We start from the raw sequence: 25,149 nt of genomic DNA, 5'->3' as shown, positions 1-25,149 counted from the left end.
TAGGGAAAACTGCTAAGTATCTCTTTCCACTGTATTCTGGCAAGGACAATAATCACTCCTAATCACAGACAAAAGGAGCCGGACCCAAGTTATTGTCTGTTTTTAGTAGGAAAAAACAAATGCACAATAGCAGAGACATCTAGGTGAAATGGCCCATTATCCAGAGGAATGCCAGCTTTCCCTGGCAGGAAATAAATTTCTATAGGATTCTGAGACTCAGGAAGAATTGGGACTATACTGATGGGGGGAAGGGGGCTGTCTTGGAGAGTATTTTAAGGACTATCTGAAGTTGCTAGGGTCTTTGGCTTTTCTCAGGCTTCGGAGGAGTTCAGGAGCACAGTAGTCAGGGCTGGAAGGAGGAAGACTAATCTCTGAGAATAGTGGCAGGACTCTCTTAAGGACTAGGTGGTTAATCAGATGAGAGGATAAAACAACTTTACTTGTTCTGTCTGCAAACTTATGGTCAGTTTTTCTTGTACAATCTTCTTCTTTTATATAATAAATCCTTTTGTTGCTTGTGGTGCCTGTGGTGTTGTTACTGATTGCCTGTGGTAAAAAGTGATCTCTGGGTGAGTGATATTTCAAACTAACCCTTTCTATGGAAAGGGTGATATACAATTCTTGCACAACCCAAGGGTAACAACCTGGAACATGCAGAGATTCTCCTGCTGCAGCTGTGAGGTCCAGCATAAGGGCAGTGGAGCTGAGGTTCACAGGGATGAGGAATTATCCCACAGAAAACTTTTGCACAATTAGGTATGACAGTGGGGCAAATGGAGTTACCCCACAGATGGGTTTGTGGTAATTGGTATGTGTATTACTTTGCTAACAGCTACTTTAAACATCTGAAGAAACCTAGCGTGAGCTCAGGGTGAAATTCTATACTATCTCTCTAAGAAGAGGCTTTAAATGATTATAGATGGCTATCCTATCCCGTATGCACACTTGTGTCATGTGTTTTAGGTTGTCAATGAGTAACAGTATAGCCCACAATCCCAATGCTGGTCTGTACATACTCCCAGCATACTTCTATGCTAGGCTTTATGGAAAGGCAGCTTAGGTCTGCCTCACTCAAATTTGTGTCAGAGGAATTGTCCTCTAACTACCCTTTTGATTTCAGCAGGCTTTTGAGGAGCCAGTAGGATACCCCTTTTTCAAAAACAGGGATAATAATCTCAACCAAAATGTTTACAGGCACCTGAACATATTCAGTCTCAGTGTTTGTACCTTTTTCTCCAATGTCCTGGAGCTCATAAAATACTATAGATGTAATTGTGACATTGAACTCTTGTCTGAAGTAGGGGTGTTGCATGACATCTCTGCATAGCTAGTGTCCCAGCTAGTGAATTTAGGTCTCAGATTTTAAACTGTGATTGGCACTTACATGGATGTAAGTGGAAGGATGGTTAACAAGGAACCTCTTTCTCTTATGCTGCTTGTGCAAGGTCCTGTTAACATGTACAACCACCCTGTTCTGATTTATTTTTCCCAGTTAATCACAGACTGCTATTTTAGGTGTCAGTCCAGCATCTGGAGTATTTTTCTTGATTTTGGGTATGTTTGTTTGCTCTACTGGTCAGGAAATGAGTGTTGTTAAGCCTGGGAAGTAATAATAGGTAAGGGTTGATCATCCTATCATTTGAATTGTTCTTGGTATTTTGTGGTGGAGGGACTATTTGCTGCTTTGGTTGAGATGGCATCTAAACTTTAGTGTTATTCTCCGCATATTGATTATGGTGGCTAGGTGACCCAGTTATGCTCTGCAGACACTTTTAAGAGTTCTTGTAATATTTTTTCTACCCTCAGGTTTCTAGATACTAGATTAAGGCAATCTGAGGCCTGAAGAATAGCTCTCTGCAACCCTGACCATCTTTGGAATGGTTATGACAAGGCATATCTACACAAAAGCCTTCGCACGGCATGTTTTATCAGCAGTTTCAAGAGCCCCAGAATTTCCACTCTTGTTGGTCTGATGCTTCAAAGCACAGGTGAGCATGGGAGGTGAGGACTGAGACTTTCCACTTCCTCTTCCAGTTGCTCAGTGGGACAGGGGCAAACTCCCAGGCTCAGTCACAATACTGGCCCTGCCACCTGTCTAGGGCAATCTGCCCAGTCTCTCCTGCCACACCTTTGTTGTTAAATAAGAACAGTGGTATTAAAGCAGGAGACTGCCCATTTATGAGCCGTATGTCTAGGGGTGTACACACAACTCCAACCTTCCCTTATTGTGTCCCATGCCTTGCAGATGTTACCAATATTGTCACCCCTGGGCACCCCTCAGGTGCTGGGCCCTACAGTCCCTGTGTAGCTGTAGCCCTCGGGCACCAAGCTCTCTGGCACTTGGCTGTCTGCACCTTCCTCGGTGTCTCTCCTCTCTGGCTCCTGTCTCTCTGCACCTGCCTCAGTGCCTCTCCACTCTGGCATCTGTCTCTCTGCACCCCTCTCAGGCGCCTGGGGCTCTATACACTAGTATGCCCCAATGAGACTTCCTCCTCCCCTATTAGCCTCTCCCAGTCCACTGGTTCATACAACAACATAAACATAAGCCACCTGGGCTATAGCATTACACTAATAATGAAGACTGTGCCCTGCCCCTTTTAGATGACAAAACTCCCACCCTAGGATAGTGTTTCCTAGTTCTGGCTACCTTATAGGCTTCTAGAGTCTTAGTCCTTCTACACATCAAAGCTGGTGGCCAAAGGTCTCTGGGTAGCTCTTGAATACTGTGCTCCTTCTTTAGCAGTCTCCAGAGAGAGAGAGTGACACTGCTAGCTCTAGCCCTGAGCTTATGTATCCCCAGAGCCCTACTTCCTTCTGGTCATCTGACTGCCTGCAGGTGCTGGCCAATTATCTCATTACGCTGTTGTTCAGGCAGCCTGCAGCTGTGGAGCTCTGCTTAGCCTGCAGGGCTCTCTGACTAGGCAGTTTCTACCCTTAAAGGAGCAGGCACATCTTAGTGCCCTGCTACACTCCGCATCAAAATAGAAAGGTATTTGTGCTTGCGGCTCTCACAACTCTTCAGACCAGTGGAAGGACTGAGATCTTTAGTCTGGGTGGTTTTGTGTAGGTGGGTTAGAATAGGTGTTGGGATGTATGTATATGTAAATGCATGTCCTTCCACTATGCCAATAAAACAAGGCTGTCCCTTAAAATAAACTGTTTTGGCAGTGCCCATCCCCAAGAATCTACTCATTATCTTGCCAAGCTTCATCTCTTCTCTTTCTAAGCCAAGTTCATGTATTTCTTGTAACTGCCCAGGAAGTAGTCACTCCACCTGGTCAACTTGAGAGCACGGAGGCGGAAAGGGATCTTGGTGTCATTATTGACTCCAAGATGAACATGGACCGACAATGCGAGGTCATGGTTGGCAAGGCTAACCGGACCTTGTCGTGCATCCACAGGTGCATCTCGAGTAGAGCCAGGGAGGTGATCCTCCCCCTCTATGCGACGCTGGTCAGGCCGCAGCTGGAGTATTGTGTCCAGTTCTGTGCGCCCCATTTCAGGAGGGATGTGGACAACATGGAGAGGGTCCAGAGGAGGGCCACCCGCATGATCCGGGGACAACAGGGCAGACCCTACAGTGAGAGACTGCGGGACCTGAACCTATTCAGCCTCCACAAGAGAAGGCTGAGGGGGGACCTGGTGACCGTCTATAAACTCACTAGGGGGAACCAGAAGGGTTTGGGGGAGATGCTGTTTCCCCTAGCCCCCGCTGGCATAACAAGGAGTAATGGGCACAAGTTGATGGAGAGGAGGTACAGATTGGACATCCGAAAAAACTACTTCACAGTTAGGGCGGCTAGGAGCTGGAACCAACTTCCAAGGGAGGTGGTGCTGGCCCCTACCCTGGGGATCTTTAAGAAGAGGCTGGATACTTACCTGGCTGGACTCATTTGAGTCCCGTTTTTGTTTTTAGGGTTTGTTTGTTTTTTTGGGTTGTTCTCCCGCCCTGGCGGGGGGTCGGGCTAGAAGATCTATTAGGTCCCTTCCGACCCTAAAACTATGAAACTATGAAACTATTAATAATACCTACATACTTTTCATTGATATACCTCAAAGTGCTTTAATAATAGGACAAGTAGGCTTAGTTCCTTTTTGAAGATTAGGCGACTGAGGCCTGGAGAATGAAGTAATTTGTCCAATATTGCCACCAGAACCAGAACAAAAACCCATGTCTCTTAAATCTCGTGTGAGCGTTCTGTCCCATAGGCCATATTAGTTTAGGACTATTGGACCCTGTTCTTTCAGCATATTTTTCTTTCTCAGCAGTCTCAAGTTTCTTCATTTATTTATTATGAGGATTGGGTATATATTTAAGACATGTTCAGTTTTCATCTTTGCATAATAAAAATTGGTTCAGTGCTGCTTATTTTCCAGACCATTTTGTTTTCCAATATATATTGTTACATATTTTTAGTATGTATGCGTCCCTGAAGACTATCTTACATTAGTCTTAGTATGACCAGGTGTTCACTAAGTAGAGATGACATCCCTAACATTTAGTGGGAGTTCTATATAATGTCAGAATTATTAGATATGATACACTGATTCATGTGTTGAAAGTGGAAACAGGGATGGGATTACTTCTCTGTTTTTCTCCTTATTTTCTTGAAGATCCCGTTTGCACATTATTTTTAAATACTACATCTGATAGATTAGCATATGGAAGTAATCATTATGTGCTTTTTTCCTCCAGTGCTATTTTGTACCAATTTATAGTTTAATCCTGGATGCCTGGATTCAATCCCTGAATAAAAAGCTTTACAAAAATCAATGAAGTAGGCAAATATCTTTTATTATGTTTTGGGGGTTTTAAAAAAATATATTTTTGTTACTGAATATTGTATTCTGGGAGGATCATAACATATTAACTGCTGTTAACATGTAGGAAGACATCACTGGTAGGTTAAAATGTGGGCAGTGGTCCATTTCTTCGGGAGAAATTTAATTTGATTTGTATGAATTATGCTATAGCTGGTCACATACTGTATTATTATTTTTGAGACTGTTACAGAATAGCTTTCTGGTGTTGCTGCTCGCACAGATAGTTCTATAGTAGTTTGGGCTGAGGGTACCTCTGATTTTATTTTTTTAATTCATTAGCCCATCTTCCTAAATATTGGGGAAGTGTCTTGCTTCAGTAACCTGGATGTACTGTATATTATAGTTGTGTTTCAAAATCTTACCTGGCATCATGTCTAAGCCATGGTCTTCGCTGTTTGTTTCTGATCGGTTTTATTTGGTATGCTCATTATGATAAGGATATCCTGAGGGTTGCTCATTTGTTTCTTTTTGCATCAAAGCTTTGCCTTGCCCTGGTTGGCCTACTTTATTCTGTTATGTTAGAGCACTGGCAGTTTTACCTTAAACAAGAACATACTCTTCTACCCTTTCACACAGTTTATATTGCAAATAATGTATGATTTGCAATATAAACTGAAATTTTGTTTCAGTGTGAATGAGCATATCTGTTTCCAGAGGAAAGTAAATACCATATTTTCTTGCATACAGCACTCCCCCAAATAAAAGACACACCTTGTTTTTGGAAGGCAGAAAGTAGAAGAAGAACATGTTTTCAGAGTCATGGCTGATTGTGTGCCATTGAATGTGCTATGGCGATGTAGTACTGATGGGCAAAAATTGTGATGTCGCAACATGCTCCCTCATTATAGTGTGCTGCTATAGTGATGTAGCAGCTAAAAATAACTGTGTGTGGCTGGCACAGCGCACTACAAGCTGTTACTGTACTTCCAAAAGTACTAAATGATGGCGCAGTAACAACGACGCCGTACAGCCATGTGTAGATGTGCTTAGTAAGTAGTTCTTTATATAAGTTCCTGTAAATAAAGTGTGGCTTCCATATCACAAGCCTGATCAAGACACTACCAACAGCTCACTTGCTGGTTCCAGCACAGGCTACAGTGTTTAGCCAATTCCTATGACTGTGAGAGGTATAACACAAGTGTGCCCCTTCAGCAGACACAAGCAATAGCCATCTTGGCAGGTGCATGGCATGCGCAGTGTCTCTCAGAATTCTTCTTCTGTAGTAAAGAGCAGCTTCCCTCCTTCATAAAACATGCACCCTGATTTTGTGTGTGTGTAGAGGGGAGGGTATTATTTGGGAGGAAAAGGTACATGTCGTATGTGGAAAAAATATGGTACCTTGCTTGTAAAGTATTGTAATTAGAGAGTTTGCATTCTTGTCAAAAACTTTTTTTTTTAATGCAAAATGGCCTTTCAAGCAAACCAAACACTTTTGGAAAGTTTTCAATTTGGTTATTTTTTTTCCTGGTTATCCAATGAGGAATTAGAAATTTTCCAAAAAAAGTTTTTGTTTAAAAAAGTTTCCAAAAACTAAAAAAAAGCCCTAACAGATAGCATAACATTAAAAAAAAATCCTATAATAAATAATTAGAATTTTCCCATCAGCTTTCAGATGGATTAATGATAGTTAATAATTTTTTTCACAGGATTGTTTTTGAATTTCCATATAAAGACATTTGTTTCAGTTGCCAAAGGAAAATTGTTTTTTTTTGCCTGCAAGTATCTATCTCTCAATATTTAATGAAATTGCACTCAGTGCAGTGGAGGAATGTAGAAATAGGTAAAAGGTGGCTTTAGGCCAGCTTTGTACTTCACCTCTTCTCAGATCTGATGAAGTTTTGCTAAAATAACCTCAAGACCCCTCAACCATAGGTATCGGGACACTGTCAGCATGTTGGCCATCCCTCCCATCACTGGCCATAACATCCTTCCCCACTCCTAATTCAATGACTGTTCTGGCCCTGATGTAAGTAGGTGAAGAGTATGACGGTGGAATTATTATGTAGCTTTTACAACAACCAGTGAATTCTGCTTAAACCTGGAACATTACTGAGTGCCCAGTTCTACTTCAAGGGAGCTGGAATAGCTAAAAGGGGTGGGCATGCATCCTGGTAGAAGGACTGGGCATGCACACATGAACATTTGTTTATAAAACTCTTCTAATAATGTTTAAATATCACGAAGTACTATAACCCTAGGCATGCATCTATATATACTCACTCATACATATATGCATTCATACATATATATAAGGGTGTTTCAGAAAGTAACAGCAATTTTGAAATAAAACCATTTTGTATTCAACAGCTGGGAAACTTCACAGCAGTCGGGCATGATGATGGCAGCATTGTCAAATGCACCCATCATTTACAACGATGTAGAGAAGCGATGTGGTCCAGTAAATGATCATTGCACGCAAAATGCTTTATTTCAAAATGCCATTACTTTCTGAAACATCCTTGTGCCTGTGTGTGCGTGTGTGTAATACATAGTATGCATACATACACACACACACACACACACACACATACATAGAGGAAAAAAAAGTCAAGAAGGCAAGCTGATGATGGTAAATTGTTTTCCTTCAAATGCATGTAGAAATGTAACCAGATTAGTTGAAACTTGAAGTTTTATTCCTAAGTGACTTGAAAGCAAGTGAGTAGACAGGATGGGAAAAAGCCAGAGAAGAAGAAAGAGGGAGAGAGTTGTGGGGAAACATTAGACACAGGGGGTGATCCACGATTTTGTAAGGGGTAGGTATGGGTGGCTGCACCCCTCCTCCCAGCTTCCCCCCCAGACAGGACAGGCAGATCACACTGTGAGAATAGCAGCTGGCAACTTTTTAAAAAACCCTGAATTAGGCTAGAATCTATTCCCCCCTCTCCTACACCTGCTCTCAGTACCCTGTCCTATTCCTTCCATCCTCAGCAGCATATCACCCCTCTCCCGTCCTCTCTTTCTCCCTGCTCCCTTCTCTGCCCACATCTGCCACTGTCCTTGCTGTCTTTGGCTGCACAGGGGGCCAGAGGGAGCTCCAGAGCTCCCCCTGCCTCACTCCAGCCAGGCTGCATGGGGAGCTAGAGAAGACAGGGACAGTAGTAGTTGTGGTGGGGATCAGGTTCCCCCTCCCTGTGCCTGCTCCTGAGCTGGTGGGGAATACCAGGAGGATCATGCAAGGAGAAACAGGGGAGTCTGGCTTACTAAGAAGCCTGGCTGGAGTAGAGCAGGAGCAGCTCTGGAGCTCCCCCACCCCAGTGCCAGGGGCAACTGGAGACAGCAGGGTGATAGCAGTGGCAGGTGGTGAGGATTCAGGACTTTTTAAGGACCTGGCTGCTGCTCTTGCCCTTTGGATCCACTCCTGGTGAGACGAGACTCCTTGAACCTAATACAAAAGTGATGAAGCAACTGTAGCTTTCCAAACAAAGTAACGTGAAAGGAATAAGATGCAGACTGTTAAAATAGGTCCAGACAATTTGTTCAAACCCTTTTTCACATGCTTTTATACACAATGCAGGAAGATCACAGGACTTTTGATGAAGTAACCAACTGTTCCTAATTTCATAGCATGGGCTTGAATTTCAGGGCTGGGTCTAGCACCCCCCAAAAGTTCCTGATATGGGACTTAGGTCCTGAATTTGAAACAATGGTCTTGGATCAGCCATCCTCTCCCACCTACCCACCTCCAGAACATTCCCACAGCACCCATCAGTGTCCTGTTGTGTCTGCTGAGGGCATATACGTGAACACCACATCCCAGCTAACTAGCTGTGTTGCATAGCGACGCCACACTAAGGATGTATACAAGAATTCAGTTCAACCAGTTGAAGTTCAGCCGCTTAGTTTAAGCCATTTGAAATTAGTTCGAAGTGGCCTGTGTGCTCCACATATACCCTGCACTGCTGACAGCACCCAGTCCGGGAGCGGGTGGTCCAGAGCATGCATCCCAGCATGCTTTGTAGATTTTCCTGCCTACCTAGAAACAGGTAACAGCATGCCAAGCCACCAGTCAGGACTAATTAGCTGGTGGTCCCAAGGAACCACTTCCACCACCTCACAACTTTCTCTGACACCTTTTGAAACTGGGTCCTAGGTGCAGTGCAGGGGCTTTACCCATGAGCAGCTAGAGCTGAGGTCTAGTTGGGCCTCTGGCCATAGTGAGCTGGGCCTCTGGCTGTGATGGGGGGCTTTCTCTACCATGCTGCTAGGGTTCTGGCCATGGGGAAGCCTCACCACCATGGCCAGAGCTGAGGGCACTCAAGCTTTGTGAGGGAAAGCTTTTCCCCCCACATTAAACTATGGAGCTCTGCTACCACACCCTGCACATTGGGCCGCAGGCACATAGCTCTACATTGGTGTGAAAAACTACCGTGAGCGCATCTACATGTATGCTTTAATTCGCCGCAGCCTGTTCTTCTGCACAATAAATTGTCATGTCAAAAACAGCGCAGTAGAAATAGGCTACTGAGCATTAAGTGTCATTAAAAAGGCATGCACTTTTGCTACTGCACATTAGGGAAGTCTAATGAACATTTATGGAGTACCTCATATTAGAGGTACTATACTTAATGCGCAGTAGCAAAAGCAAATTAATGCACGTTTAGAGACGCTTGTGTGGAGCTGCAAGCATGGGGCTCTGATATACCATGGGGGAATATCTCCCCCACAACCATATATTAAACCCCACGCTAGCAAGTGTGTGGCTGTCAATTGCCATGGGGGAGGAATCTGCCCATCTACAGTATGAGACCCTGCAATCACAGCTCTGCAGCATGGCAGCATTTAAAGCCCTGGAGGCTGTGGAGAAGAGCTGGGTTTTCCCAGCCCCTCAGCCTTCAGGGGGATGAGTTTGTATGACTTGGGCTGCTACAACAGACTGCACTGCAGCCCAAAAAGAGTACAGTATCTTCCTGGAGGGGGGAAGAGAGGGAGCAAGGCACACTGGATGCCAGAGAGCACCACAGTGGCCTCAGTCTTTTGGCAATGTGTACAGGTGTTCATTCAAACACTTGAACCTCAATCAAACTTAGGTTTCAACCTGGTCTGATGAAGTGGACATTTCTACTGCATGGGCCTTTTAAAATAATTTTAAATCCTTTGAATGCTTGTTCATGCAGCATTTCAACAAGTGGAACTACGACTCCACCAGTTGAGATGTAATAATTGTACATCCCTTTTGACAGCTATGCTAACCTGAACCAGAGTTAGTGTCATTTTGTGGGACACCCAGGACTCTGTCAGGGGAGTTGGTCCCCCAAAGTTTTTCTTTTTTTTTAAATTGCTGCCTGCAGTATCCTGAGAAAAAGGGGAGGGTTAAGTTAGATGATTCTCCCATTTTTGGCTCCATTTAGTCAAAGACAGAACTCACTTAGCCACACCTACTGAATCTTAAAAAGTTGGAACCGTGATGCATCTTTTTAAATCAATGTCACAAATATTCTATTCTGTCACTTTGTTTTTTCCATCGTGGAGACACTGCCTAAATAAAAACCTAGTATAGATGCTACTGTTATACAAAAGAAAAAAAAAGCTGTTGGACCTTTGCACTTCACCTTACAATTTCTGCTGCAAAAGTCTTAGGATCACTTAAAACATGTCAGACACCCAAATCTTGACGCATCCTGGTACAACAGTGCCACAAAACCCAGAATCAGTGTCTATAACCAGCCAAATTTTGGCCACAAACCACAGAAATTGTACCATCATAACAGAAACATTTGCTTTTTATTACTCAATTAAAAATTCTGGATCTCAACAGCTCTGGGAAGATTAAAAAACTCTAATTTGCCCAACTCCAATTTTGCTGTATCCAATTTATTTCTGGTTTACTGTCTAAACCCTGTATATTTGCATTTTTTCCTTGCTCGCTAAAATAATCCAGATACCAAAATATTATATTTAATGGTACAGGTTTGGGATATGCAGCCAAAATTTGGTAGGGTTCAAATTTGCTGGCTGTGACACACTTTTGTGATGCTGTTGGACTTGAATATATTGGTCTCCATCCCTTTTATGCAATAGAAATGGATCAAGATGTTCACTGTCCAAGCAAGAGAAAGGGGGCGCAAGGGCCAAAAATTGATAGGATCCAACTGGTCAGGGATATAATGCTGTGCCACATCATTACAAAAATCAAAGCAGCAAAACTTGATCTCTTTGGAAGCAGTGGGGTTTGCACTGGATCCTGGAGGATCTCGGTTTGGGGTGGTTGCGGTGATGCTCCTTGTTGTGGAACACATAGGAATCCGGCTATTTTTTGTCAGCCTGAAACAAGCATTTGCATTTGTGCAACAGATTGAAGGGGGCAGGGGCCAAACATCGGATGGATCCAGCAGGATCCGGCAGGATCCAGCTTTTACCTTTTTCCCTGAGGAAAAGAGGGAGAGAGGCAGCCTGACTGACAGGCAGAAATCTGATCCTGTGAAAGACACAGAGAGCCAATGGGAGGCAGAGATCCATCAGTTTGGCTTGGAGGCCCCTGGAGGAGAAGTAGAGGAAAAACCACGGATTTGAGCTCTGTCAGTGGCGCTTTCTGCTTCCAAGGGGGAAGTGCTGGGGAATAATTAATGTTTTTATTAAATTTGGAGGGAATTTTTTGCAGCCGATCGCCTTGCGTTACCTTCAGGTGGGTCTTTCCAGCAACTTTTCCCCGTAGCTCCAGATAATTGCATGGTCGTGGGTTGCAAAAATGATCCTTTGAAACAAGGTAGCTCCGCGTCTCGCTCTCGCTCTCTCTCTCTCTCTCTCTCTCTACTCCCGTTAGGTGCAAAGCGAGTCATGTTGTTCGCCATTACTAGTTCTGCACACGTTTGCGAATCAGTGCTGCCACTGACACAGATCGCTCTGGGGATACAGGAGCGGTGTAAATAGATACCTTGCCTCTTGTTTTGCTTTCTGCTACTGTTCAAAGTGCTTTTGCTCGGGGTTTTCCTGGCACTGCCTTGGAACCCAGGTGAAGGCAAGGAAGGGAGGGTTGTTTTTTTTTTTTTTTTTTATGAATGGGACTCTTTGAGGTTAATTAGGTATGCAAATTTAAGCAGTTCATTCATGATTTTTTTTTTTTTTTTTGAAATCTAAAAGCCATCTTGTATTCCCCTCCAGGCTGCTTGCAGTCCAGATCCTGAGGAAAGCTGCAGATCAAATGCCCAGAAAATAAAAGAGTCAGCTAAGACTTGTGGAAGAGCTGCAGGATGGATGGATTTTATGACCAGCAAGTGCCTTACATGGTCACCAATGTGAGTGATCAGCTCCAAAGTTGGTGTTTATAAACTTGACTTGGACTTAAATGTCTGGGGGAGTTTTGCCGGTAGTGTCTGGTTTGTTTTGCCTGCAAGATAGGCTTATCTTTGAGTTATTGCAATAAAGCATCCTGCTCTTTTCAAGACAATGTCTGGATGATTAAAAAAAAAATCAAACAAACCATGCACACGATGAGTAGGAGAGGAGGGCAGCAGCAGCTGCTGCATTCAAAGTTTCTGGCTGTACTTGCTTGTAACACTGAGAACGAAGTTAAGACCAATGTTAACACTTTTTTTTTTGTTTGTTTTCAGGCTGTTGCAAGCAATTTTACAAATAACATTGGGGAAACAAAGCAGCCTATTGTGATCTCCTTATGTTTGAGATCTCCTGAATAGCTTAAGCAAAGGGGATTTTTATGCTGTTGTGTAGGTTTCAGAACAAGGCTAAAATTCTATGTTTAGCCCTGTGCTGGTGCTGGAGCATTTTCCATATGTATCAGTGTATCTGCACATGGAGATGTGTTGCATTTAGGTACTGGGATCCCCCGAGCATGAGGCACTCAGGAGAATGCTGGTCTATAAACTGCATGTAAAATTTAAGACTAGAAGCTGTGGGATAGTAATTTTCTCTGTGGAAAATGTATGGACTCTGTGTAGGTTTTGAATATTTTGGTTTAAATCTGGAAATCTGAGGGTTTTGGGTTTTTTTAAGTAACTGATCTTTCCTGTTTATAGAATACGCGTGGGAGAAACTGTAATGAGAGACCAACAAATGTCAGGAAAAGAAAATTCATTAACAGAGACCTGGCTCATGATTCAGAAGGTGAGACCCCTCCCCCCCCCTTCCCCCCTGTTTTACTTAGAAATGCATAGGAGCTTCAGGAGAGCTCTTTATTTACTTATTTTGGAGATATATTTGTCTAGATCAATTTGTATAAATAAGACAAGAAAATTGCATTTAGGGCTGTGAAACAAACTGGCAAAGGCACTTGGCTGCTAAAGTTGATATTCCCTCCTTCACTCACCCTGTTGCGTTTCAGGTATTGCTGCACATCTGGTACATAAATGACGTGCACTTGAGTGAGAATGTTTTGCAGCTCCTGACACAAGGACACACGTTAAGGATAAAATGCATCTGGCTGCTTTGCCTTCAGGACTTGTGTACAGTAATCCCTCCCCCCAACTCTCCCTCCCTCCTCCCCCTTATTATTTTTTTTTTTAATTCACTTTAGCTGCTACTGGCACAACTCCATGAGTGGTAGCTAGAGTGCGAATGTTGGTATATATCAGCTGCTGGTATTTGAATCTCTGTCTTAGGGCAGGACTGAATACAGTAGCTGCTGGTAGCCTGTCTACACTAGTACTTGATAACACCAGTGAAATTGTGCTGACGAGAATTACGCTGGGAGATTTAAGCCCAAAATTGACTAGGCTTTATAGGCCCAACTTTTTAAACCTTACTCACATGAGTAGTGATGAGATACTCATGTCGGTAGCCCTGTGGACTAAGTTGAGCAAGCTGCTGATCCAAACTGGAGCTTTTAAGTGCTTTGGTAATAACATTCTCCTAATTTTCAAGGGCTAGTTGGCTTCTGCATGGGTTTGTCAAAAAGGAGTTTGTTCGTCTCTATGCATCTTCTATCACAATAGGATCCTGCATTTGTGTGTTTAAAATTCCTACAGGATTTGTGAGCGGCCCTTTGTAGCACCCACCGAAAGCAAAATCACTTGCTTGTTTTTAGTTAGAAGATTTCTCAAAGTAAAAAAACAGCAGCAGCATCCCACCATATGGACTAAGAGCCTGTAACTTAAAAAAGTGTACAATAGATATCTGCTAAGAAGAAGTTTCTTTCCAAAAACTTAGTGCCTTAAGAATGAATTCTTCATCAGTGCAGACATCATAGCAAGTCGTAGCTTTGCTGGGCAAATTTTCATAGATGAGTTACCCCGAAATGAGGTCAAATTCTGCTCTGCCTTACACTCATCAGTGTAATCCTTGCTGATTTCAGTGAGGTTGCAAATCGTCTAAGTCCTTGCAGATTTTGGTCCATGGAAGAGATGATGCCACTTGATAGCATTGTGCAGTATAGTGGAATCAACCTATATTGAAACAGTATTATCACTAGTGCATAAAGATTCATATCAAAGGTTAAGTTGTGCGTCTAACAAAAACATTGAATTTTTTATCCTTTTTACATTTTATTTGCTAATTTTTACCCTTTATTTATTTGTGCTGGATAGCTATTTTAAAATAAGAGAGTGGGGAAGTAGGGGCAAAAAACAGTCTTTGGTCTGGTAAAGCTCTTATTGAGTTCTATGGGAGTTTTGCCTGTGAAAAAATTAGAGGTGGTCTAGGGGGACTGGAATGTTAGAATCCAAGAAATTTTCATCTGAACTTCACTTTTGGGTTGCCAAATAAGCATTTTCTGCTATAAACGTAAGATAAGAGAGAGAAACGTGTTAGATTTAGACACAGGTATCTGTGGATTCTGATTATTAGTTCCAGAGTTGATTAAATATTTGTTTAGGTTCCTTTAGTAAAAAAAAGATGTAAACTAGTCCTTATTTGTGACCAGGATATGTCTGTTTTTTCCCCTTTCTGTCTGTATGTAGGATTTGCAGAGTATAATTTTCATGTATTTTTGGGGGGAAAATACACTTTTTCTAACGTTTTCACCTTTTTAAAGACTAAAGGTGTGAGTCTTTTAAATGTGTCTTCATCCTTTTTCAGAACTCTTTCAAGATCTGAGCCAATTACAGGAGACATGGCTTGCAGAAGGTAAGAGAAAAAAAAACTGCTTGTAAAAAAAGAGGAAAAACAACTCTGGAGGAAAAAAAGTCCTGAACTTGCTGTCTTAATGTTCAGCCCAATTAATTGAGCTCTAAAAGAGCCACCTCATGTGTCATGCATACATTAGAGCCTCTGATGAGTTTGTCTTTGGGGACTCTGGGGCTGCTCTACCCAGTGTCATCACAAATTACCAGGAGAAATTGCTTCCAGCTCACAATCACATCTGCTTTTGGCAAGAACTAATGCACCAAGACTTCAAGTTCTAAGCCTCTGTTCAGATTTTAATTGCAATTGATCAGGTTTATATTATTGTACCTCGAGAGACTGCATACAGCCAGAACTGGGTTTGCTGTTTCCTTTAGAGCAGCACATATAATTATTTGGTGTTCTGGTGGAGTACTTTTCTGATGGCAGAAATTAGTTTCTCTGGGTTCATCGGGACGGGATGCTTCAAGATTTAAGTGCAAGTGTCTTCTTTCCACCTTGTTCACAACACAGAACATTAGGTGTGTATCATATACTTAAGGAAGATTTTTCAGAAGCTATTTGATATTCTGAATAAGTTGCTTGGGGTTTTATTTTTTTTCCTTCATGTCTTGTACTTTTTATAGTACTGTGAATGGGGTAATTGAAAATCTGACATTTGTCATTTTATAGTTGCTTTCATTTTTTAAATATTTCAGGTAATCTCTCAAAGCACATAATACTGTGGATGAAGGTTTTAAAAACAATATATTTGAAATCTGAATTTAGAGTGGCTTTCGAGAGATGGGTTTACTAGTAATAAAAAGGATGAGATATTGCTACAGGAGAACTTCAGCAAAATGCAAAAGAGATTTCTGCAGCTTGAAGCATATTTGTTCACTTCAGCAATATTTTGTGATGTTTTCCCTTGATATTAAATATACTGTTTATTTCAATCTTTAAGATTCTTATGCTTTGTCTGTCTCTCTAATGTATTTTTTTGGTTGAAGTTTAAATGGAAAATGCTGTGGCTGAATTTTTAACATGATTTTGATATAAATAAGCCTATTTTCTGACAATTTAGCCTGACTTATGAACTGTGGGTATTCACGCATGTTTTATTTTCCTCATAGTGTATAGTTCAGTACAATATTGTTGTTTATTGCATTACTGTTTTGTTTTTTGGGAGTGGGGATGACTGTTTGCAACTGCTTACCATAAGAGAAAAAGGAAATATTACTGGAGGCACTAGGCAACAGACTGATTTTTGATAGCCATGCATGGTTAAGGTTTTAGTTTGTAAGAACATTTCTTTGTTTTGCTGATGTTTGAATTCTCTCAGCAAGAATCTTTACTAGTAACATGTGTCTATGTTATATATAATCAAAGAGTCTTTGTTAAACCGATAGAAAGGGAGTTGAGTAAAAGTATTAATGTAATTCTTTTCTAATCACTGAAAGTAGGATGTACTGCAACAGGATAATCTTTTACTATAATCTTCAACTACACCATTGACTGTCTCCCTCTGGTCATTGTAGCAAGACTGTTTTGTCTATTTAATTCATTTTAACAAACTAGAAGGTTGTCAGACCACTTATGGAAAGGTATGATTTTCTTTCTTTCTGCCTTTCTTTCTTCCATGAGGGCAGGGGGTCGGGGGCAAACTTTCAGTTTTACTTTCACTGGTGTGGTTCTTTTGTTCCTGAAAATGATTACAATTCTCCGATTTTTAAGTCAGAAAATATATGTCAGATTGATAATATATATGCATAGAAGCTTTGCAAGTTTGGCAAAAATATGGGAATGATCACACCCTTAAGGATTCCTATAGGTATATAACTTACTAGAGTGGCATTTTTTTTCTTCAGAGCTACACTTGTTTCTTCAGACTCAATGAATTTTTTCAAAGCCCTAAGTTTTTTTTCCTTGTGTTCTTTGACTAACTCTATAAAGTTAGAAATGTTTTGACAAAGCTCTATCTAGACTAAGTTGAAGAAATCTTGTAAATGCTGTGTATATCATATGGTGAGTATAACAAATGTACTTTACACCCAAACTATTGACTTTCATATTCATTTGTAAATGTTTTCAGGATGCTAAATATAAATAGTATAAATATCCCATTATTTTAGAAATATTTTAAAGCATCTCCACATTTTGGTCTACCTTATTGTTTTAGCCCTTAAAAGAGACAACTTTTAAAGAATTTGCAAGGACTTTATCATATAACTGAAATAACTGAGTTTGAGCAAGATTACAAAAACCCCACTGAGCATGTATTTGTTAATATGAACTCCTGATTTATTTAGTAAGTGTTTAAAAATAAAGTTTTTTAAACTTGCACCACTGTTGACAATATACTGGGTGTTTGGGAGGCTGCTTTTTAGCTCTGCTGAAATGCCTACGGAAGTTAGCTTAGTCAAGAAGGAGATTTTGAAATTAGGCTTGTTTATCCATTGCTAGATTTATCCATTTATGTTCTTCTGGACCTTCCTAAACTAGAACTCTGCCAATTTGGCACAATCAGGAGTGTTTACATATTTCTTTTCATGATGCTCTGTAGCCAGGAAAATGACCATGAAATTTTAAAACATATTGACTCTTTTTAAGAGCAGTGGCAACTGACCAGGTTTCTCCTATGAGTTCAGAACCCCACTGGGTTGTAACCAGGTCAGAAAATTTGCTTATTAGATAAGAGTCAAGTGAGTTGCGTGAAGAATCCATGCCAAATAAAAAAAGAAAAAATTTAAAGGCACTTTTAATACCTGAGATTTTTATAGAACGCTGCCATTTATTGTGTTCTATAAAGAATCTTGGTAATATATACGCATAAAGAAATGAAATTTCATCTAAGTTTACGTATACCACTTCCACTGAAAATAATGGGAGCTTCCAATGTCGATTGAATGAACAAAATAATCCAGAATATAATACATAAATTTTGTAAAAACCATATTAAACAAGGTATCTCCTTACTACATACTCCCCAACCCAACTGAATGTCACTAGTAGAAAAAATTAGGAATTTGTTACACTAAATGCAGTACTAGAAGTCTGTGGTTATAAGTTTAGCTTTTTCTGAAAGCATCACTTAAAGCATGAAGGGAAAAAACAAATTATCCTAATGCAAAATGTAGACAGTATAGATTCTCAGTGTTGGTTGTTAAAGAAAATAAATTTGCGCTATTGTTCAATGTCAGAATTTGAAAGTGGAAAGATTTTAATAATTGTTTCCACTGTCGTACTTGAAAATAAAGAGTTAAACTTGCCTGTATTTCCAACCAAGGTAAATATTATTCAGGTTATGCCATTGTTTTATATTTAAATACTGTGGTAGCTACATCTTGTCATGATAATATTATAAAATGCCTTTATTGATTCTGTATATTTGGAATTAGATTGCTGTTGGCAGATAGCAATCGTTCAGTGGCTTGAAATAATTGTTTCAAATATTAATATAATATCTCATCATGGTAGCTGCTGCTACTTATTCTGGAAGAAAGTGGAGAAAAACTCTTTGCTACTGAAAGCCTCCTATCCATGGTGGAAGCATTTGGGGTTGGGACCTAACAGGGAAAAAAAAAAAACAACAAAACCCCCCCGGAGTATGTGTTGGTTAAAAATGCCTCTTATTTAGTCATTTGGATACTATTTCCTACTACAGCTTGGTAAAGATGAGTAAAAAGCTTCTAAAACTAATGTCAGTAATCAATGTTTTTGATTATTTTTAAAGTAGTAGTCCCTTTTCTGGTAAAAACAGCAGGATTTTTTTTTAATTAATTAAATTTCATTTTTTGTGCTTTGTGCTTTAACTCAAAGTTAATTGCTTTTAAAGTGAAAAGTGCTGTGACAGGCTCTCACGCTCCCACTCTTCCTAGCTAGTACAAGTTGGTGACCATTGCAAACTTTCCAAACTAAAGAGGCACTACATACTGATTTCTATAAAGCATTTGTCTCTGCAACTCGTTAACGGTCAAGTTTGGATGATTAAGAAACAATTTGGACTATTAAGAAATAGTTTCCATCATCCCTGCTACCACTGTCAAGTTTGTGTGGACAAATGCCATAGTAATTTCTGATACAGTATTACGCTATGGAGATCCCATGAACGCCATGTATGAGAGTGGTCACTTTTAATTTGCATGGCTCTGCAACGCTCAAATTACCTTCTTCAGCAGAAGCTGAAGTTACAGAGCTATATTCTAAAGGGGCGTAAATTGTTGTAGCTCCCTTGAGGTCAGTGGAGCTATGATGGCTTGTACCTTCTGAAAGCCTGGTCTCTCTGCTAAATAATAATGAATCCTACCAGAATCTGGGGTATATGGAAATTAAGTACTGTGTCTGTCTGAATAGTCAATAAAGTGAATGTAGACAAGAAAAGAACACTACACATGTTGGAGGCTGAAATTTCCCTAGTGGCACAGGTCTAAGAAGGATAGTAACATTATTTTCAAAGTTAAGATGTATTGCATTATGAATTATTTTTGGATGCTACTCATTTGATCCATTTGACTTCCTAACACCTGACATGAATGCCTAATTTCAAGTATCTTCATATACTCAAAAAATTGGAGGAAAGTTGGATTTGACAAAATGGTACTAATCATTTTTATAAAGCTGTCAGTTCTGAAAGAGTGCCCACCACTAATGCTTGTAAGAGTTTCTCATTTACAGAAAAATCAAGTTCCTAATTCTTTTGCAATGCATTAGTAGAATGTATTGCGCGTATGGGATAAAGTTAGATGTAAAATGTGCATAGGCATTTAAAATCAACTTTTCTCTTCTTTTTTTTATTTAATAATATATATATTTAAAAAAATAAGTGGAGCAGATTCCACCAACCCATTGTCACATTAGTGATTATGCAGACTCGGAAGAGTTTCAGGCTATGGGGTTAGTTTTAAAGAGACATTAAAGATAACAAGTTGGAACAAGTTAATGTAAATGGTGGGGATGAAGGGAAGGGGAAATAACTTTGGGCTGTTTTGACAGTACATCCAATTTTTACAGGCAATGATGTGTCCAAAAAATTGTCATTGTGCTATCATCTGAATCCTTTTTTTTATTAGGAGCTGTTATCCCTTTTTCATTATTTTTAGTACAAAAAGTTGCGCTCTTGTATTTATGCTTATATTTGATGTAATTTTTTTAAATGTTCAAAACAGATAATAAGTAAAACAAAGCTGCGTAGGCTCACTTCTTTGTTCTGTGGCCTGAAGCCTTATTTTAGGCGAAGCCAAAGCACTGTTGTTCATATGCTTTATTTCCTGTCAATTTCAGTTTCTTTTGCCACACTGAGTAAATCTTTTGATGTTTTGAAACAAATTGCTTCTAGCTCCAAAAGCAAACCTCGAGGTCAGAGGTGGGAGTACCGTAGGAAATGTTACGATATCCGAAATAAAGTTCTTAAATGAAGCGAAGAGAAGTGGCAGCTCTGCTTTTCAAGTAGCCTTTGCTACGTCATGCTGAACAGCTGGCAGAAGTTTGGGCCTGGGACAAAGAAGAGTTAAATTTGATTGCCTTTTGGTTTGCTTAACTTTTCGTTTATTAAATATGTTCCTTAGCAGGTCTGTGCTACGTCTTGAGACAAAGCAATGAAATCAGTGTGTTTATGCAGAAAGTTCAAGTTTACTTTGCTGTAGCTTTCTGGAAGGGTGTGACATGAAAAGATTGTGGTTGGGGCCACATGGTTCATGCTGGACTGTGTTTTTGTGAATGGAGGCAGAACTCCAGTTCTGACTGCTTGTCTTGAGGAATTGCTTAGGAGATCAGCTGTCTCATTCACTGGCAGAAAGAATGACTCATACATCTTCTGCCTTGTTTGGCTCCAGGTCATTGTTACAGTGGATAGAGCTGGTTTTAATTAAATATTAACTCCTTTTGTCCTGGATGTTTGTTGATGGCAGCTTTATTATTGTTTGTTTGCAATGAAAGAAGGCAAACTGGCCCCCCTTCCAGCGCAAATTCCTCTCCCAAATAGTTCTCTTTTTGCAAGATGTAAGTTCAGCTTTTTAAAGTAATATTTTAAATTTGTCATTCAAAATTACAAACAGATATTAAGCATTTATATGCTTTGAATAGTTCCTTTTGGCAAGTTGATTTTAATTGAGTAGGTGATGAGACTATAAAATCCAAACTGATATCTCTCCTGCAAAACTTAAGATCATAATTAACATGTTTGTTCACTTCCCCCACCCCCTTGGGATGTACTGCTGTAGTAGGAAGGAAAAAAAAAACTTTTGGTAATAATCTAGGCAAAGCCGAAATAGCTGATAGTGCAGATGTTGCTCACTTCAAGTAAGAGAGTCTGAGACTTGATGGCAACTTGTCTGTTGATTTAGAATGAACTGATAGAGCTAACTTCTTCTGTTATTACAAATAAAATCTACCTGCTTAATCTTCTTGAAAGCCTTTTAATATATACTTTCCCCTCCTTCTGTCCCCTAGTCCCTTTAATTAAGTAGTATGAGGAAATATTCTAGTTCTCTGAGGTGATCATTTCAGACATGTTTTCTAATTCTCTGCTAAATGCAAAGGGAAAAGTTTTTGTGGACTTTTACATTGTGTCCTATCTTGTGTGTGCAAACAGAAGACCACTGTAGATTTAATGGCAGCCTTGCCAAATTGCAGTGTCTGTGACTAAAAGAGAAGAGGAAGCGAATGATATACATATATAAATGTGCATACAGTTGCAACACTCCAAGTCACTTTTTCCTTTCAGGGATCCAAGTTAAACTATAGTTAACTGTCTATTTGCTGGTTTAACTTGTTACAAAGACTCCCTTTTAATTATCCAAACTCGGGGTACAAAAGCCTTCTTTTCTATGAGTAACGTGATGGTGCACCCGTTCCATTTGCCTTTGCACAGCTAGCTGCTGTTGGAAAAAGTCTGTGTTGGGTGGATGATGGCTTGCTTTTTTGTAATGACCATGTGTGAGTTTCTCTTTGATTCTTCTTCTTCTCTTTTTAAATAGAATTTATAATGGGGAATAAATTAATGATTCTGATTGCCACACATCCTTTGGTTAGCGGGGCATTGACTCTTATCCATATATTATTTTCAGGAGAGGCTTGTGGATTTGCTTTTTACAGTAGTTGATTAATATCTTTATTTAAGCGTTTCAAGGGAAAAGTGTCTAATGCTGTGTATAATTTTACAAAATAAAACACGTTGCTGCCTTTTGCTGTGTTGTTCTTTTTTTGGAGTGGCTTCTCGAGGTGTACATATTAGTACATGCATTTAAATGATATTACGTTTGATGGTATAAGTCACCTGTTTTTACTGTTGTTACAAAATGGTTTGTGTGGTTTTACTAGGTTCTTGTAAATGTTTTGATGTCCAGAAATAAATTATGCCCAGTACTAAGATTTGATTCTTTTCTGGTTCACCCCAGTGCAAATCAGGAGTAGTATTATAGCCAATGGAATTTTACAGGTAGGAGTGGGAACAAGGCCTTAAAAGTGGATTTTGCTTTATACTTCTCCGGAAAATAAAGGACCCGATTCACTGTTGATTTTTCCATTTCCATACCAGTGTAACTCCACTGAAATCACTGGAACGGGAGTAAAGCAGGGGTGAATCACGCTGGGATTAAGTATGTGCTGGGGGGCTATAGTGTCTCAATGTATAGTGGTCTCAGTTTTGCTACCACCATGCACACAACAGTTATTTTAGGAGTTACTTGTATGTGGTAGCTCAGAACTGAGCCCATTTATTTAAACTGTTTTTTAACCCTCTACTACCTGAATGTAAAAGTGTCAAATCAACTATGTTTCAAGGAAAATGTATTTCGTATTGATATTTTATGGAAAAAGAAGCTAATAAATGGAAAGACTGTATGCTTTATATGTGCCTCAAAATTAAACATTCTTGGGGATGTGTAAAGATCTCTTTTATGAATAGACTGTTTGCAGCATGACTTCAAAACTCAATTCTCCCATAGCGGTCAAGTATCTGATATATGGAAAATGCTCAAATGTAGGGGTCAAAATGAACAACTGAATTTACAGACTTTTCATTTCTTTTTAGTTGATTTTTACCACTCTTGGTGCTTGTGTTGCTCTTGAGTTCCTATTTGGTTCTGTGGTTTCTTTTGGAGAAAAGAAGAGTTTAATGTTCCAAAAATCTACTAGTAATAATTGGCGTGGTAGCAATGTATATTCTATGAAACTTTAATCTTTGATCAGTTAACATATCTACAGATATATCTCTTTCTCCTTAAAGGGATAGTGCTGTAATGTATATGCTTCAAAAACCTTTAACATCTGTGTATTTTTCTCATATGAATGTTAATTAGCTTAATATATTTTGTTTTATTAATACTTCAGTACCTCCCTAGTTCGTAGTTTTACCAAGGTCTTTTATTTTTAAGGTGAGCTTGCTACAATTAATTATCTAGGATTCTAAACATGTATCTTAGAATCATGCGAGCACTGTTTTGCTGCATTGTGGGCCTGATCCTGAAATACTTACTCAGAAAACAATTTTCAGTTAAGTAAATAGGATTTTTTTTTTTCTGAGTAAAGAGTGAAGGTCAGGTCTATAGGGTATTGTATGCACCTGATACCAGTTCTTTTGAGTGCTAACTTTTTAAGATTATAGTCTTCCTTCTTGACTAATGTAAGTAATCCCCACTAATGTGAACAAGTTATGCGGAAGTGTTAGTGTAAACTGAGTCCTTAATATTTCTTAGACTAAAAAGTTTTCTAAAATGTTTGAACGCTTTAGTTTTGAATATCTAAGCTATTAATGTTGCAACAAATGATTATATAACCGAGAGATTATATACCTCATGAAACATGTTGGGTGATGTTATGTTAATATGGCATAATGTCATCTTCAATCGTATTTACTTGATTTGCCCATCTGTAGACAAGAGTTTTCTAAACTAACAGACTTGCAAATGGCTAATTTCATGGTAAAATTCCAGCTAGCCTAGCTCGACAGAAGAGAAAGGGAAAATTAAGTTACAGTAAAGCAAGTTTTTGCTAACTCTCGATATCTCTAAAATTGGGAAGAACATAGTTGTTTCACGATCAGTTTAGCTCACTTGGATGTATAGCGTTTACCTCTCTCTCTCGCTCTGTATTGTGCTAATGTCTTCAGTGTTTACAGGGCATTGACCTGATTTGAGAAGTTGGTTAGGGTCTCTACTTTGCAACAAAACAGAAATGTGATATATCACCAAAGGACAGCCATGATGTCAGAACTCCTAATGCAGTTATTGCAGTATTCATAATAGCAGCAGTTGTATAGATGGGTCAGAAAGTTTCCTAAAAACAAAGACTGCAGAAGGCAGATGGACTCTATAGTTCTTGAATTAAATAACTATTTTGTGTCTGTCCAAAAAAAGATAAAATTTGTAACATAAATTCTGTGGTCTAGCAAAATGACAGATTTTTTTTTTCTTTTCTCTTTATTTAAACCCTCTTTTCTCTTATTTTGTTTGTTTGCCATGAGAAATTGAACCCAATTATAGGTCTGCCTGAAGGCTAAACAGACATAGATTTTAAGCACTGGGATTTATTTTTGTATATAGGTCCCTAATACCACCTCGAAAATTCATGCTTAGCAGGTTTTACCTATGGAAAGGTAGTTTTCATGCTTGATTTCAGACCTCACAATGGTTGAGCTAACAAAATCCTAGTTTTGACTTTGGCTGAGCTTCAAGTTTAGCAGGAAAATCTTTTATGCTTTAGTGGCTTCTTTTAATTCTTTCCTCTTTTTTTTTCTCCCCCTCCCCCTTTCTTCAGCTCAGGTACCTGACAATGACGAGCAGTTTGTGCCAGACTATCAGGCTGAAAGTTGTAAGTATAGTATAAATCATCACTTTCTTAACATTTTTGTCTCCATTTCTATTATTTATTGTGTTGTCTGCAGTCATGTGACAGTTCTTTTTGCCTGTCAGTGACATCAGCACAACGAGTAGATGAAGTAGGGTTTTGAACTGTAGCCAGTAAAGGTGGTTTTGACTGAAGGTGTAACTTTTAGCAAGTGGTACCATTTTCACTTCTTTAGTTTTTGCCTCTGGAAGCGGAAAGATTTTTCTCATTCAGTGCCATAGGAATAGTGGAGCTTTCTGTTTCTGTAAGCAGTGGGAGCAGGATGATGATGCTATGGAACCAAGTAGCTTGAGACATAGGCAACAAGTCCCTTATACAGAAGTCTTTAAAAAGCACACAGAAAAATCCCAAGTTATTTCTCTCATTTGTACTTACCAAAGAGAAGCGGCACTGAGCATTCGTTTGCACGGCCTGTTTTAGTATGGCATGTCTTGGCATTCTGTGTGACACCATGAGCCAGAACCTGCCATCCTTTTCCAAACAAAATTGCTT

General features: G+C 39.7%; 1 protein-coding gene and 1 long non-coding RNA gene across 9 annotated transcripts in view; one reads left to right on the top strand and one right to left on the bottom strand.

Moving 5' to 3' along the window:
• Window positions 1–11,562, bottom strand: part of LOC112550959 — a 42,552-nt gene extending 30,990 nt beyond the window's left edge. The window contains exon 1 of the long non-coding RNA XR_003095045.1: window positions 11,441–11,562. This is a non-coding gene — a long non-coding RNA (uncharacterized LOC112550959). The remainder of the gene's footprint in view (window positions 1–11,440) is intronic.
• ETV1 (ETS variant 1) overlaps window positions 11,316–25,149 on the top strand; it is a 75,965-nt gene continuing 62,131 nt past the window's right edge. For 2 of the 8 annotated variants that reach the window (XM_006027786.3, XM_006027779.3), the window contains exons 1-5: window positions 11,316–11,446; window positions 11,923–12,056; window positions 12,795–12,882; window positions 14,791–14,838; window positions 24,568–24,621. In XM_006027786.3, the coding sequence (XP_006027848.1) occupies window positions 12,012–12,056; window positions 12,795–12,882; window positions 14,791–14,838; window positions 24,568–24,621 (235 nt within the window). In that variant the 5' untranslated portion in view covers window positions 11,316–11,446; window positions 11,923–12,011. Of the gene's footprint in view, window positions 11,528–11,603; window positions 11,844–11,922; window positions 12,057–12,794; window positions 12,883–14,790; window positions 14,839–15,097; window positions 15,357–24,567; window positions 24,622–25,149 lie in introns of those variants that run through there. The other 6 variants (XM_025209083.1, XM_006027780.3, XM_014521865.2 and 3 more) reach the window with 6 other exon arrangements.

Source organism: Alligator sinensis, unplaced genomic scaffold (assembly GCF_000455745.1).
Source record: "Alligator sinensis unplaced genomic scaffold, ASM45574v1 scaffold45_1, whole genome shotgun sequence".
Lineage (NCBI taxonomy): Eukaryota > Metazoa > Chordata > Crocodylia > Alligatoridae > Alligator > Alligator sinensis.
The sequence above is the reverse complement of the archived record's forward strand: the minus strand, read 5'-3'. Positions and strand labels throughout refer to the sequence as shown.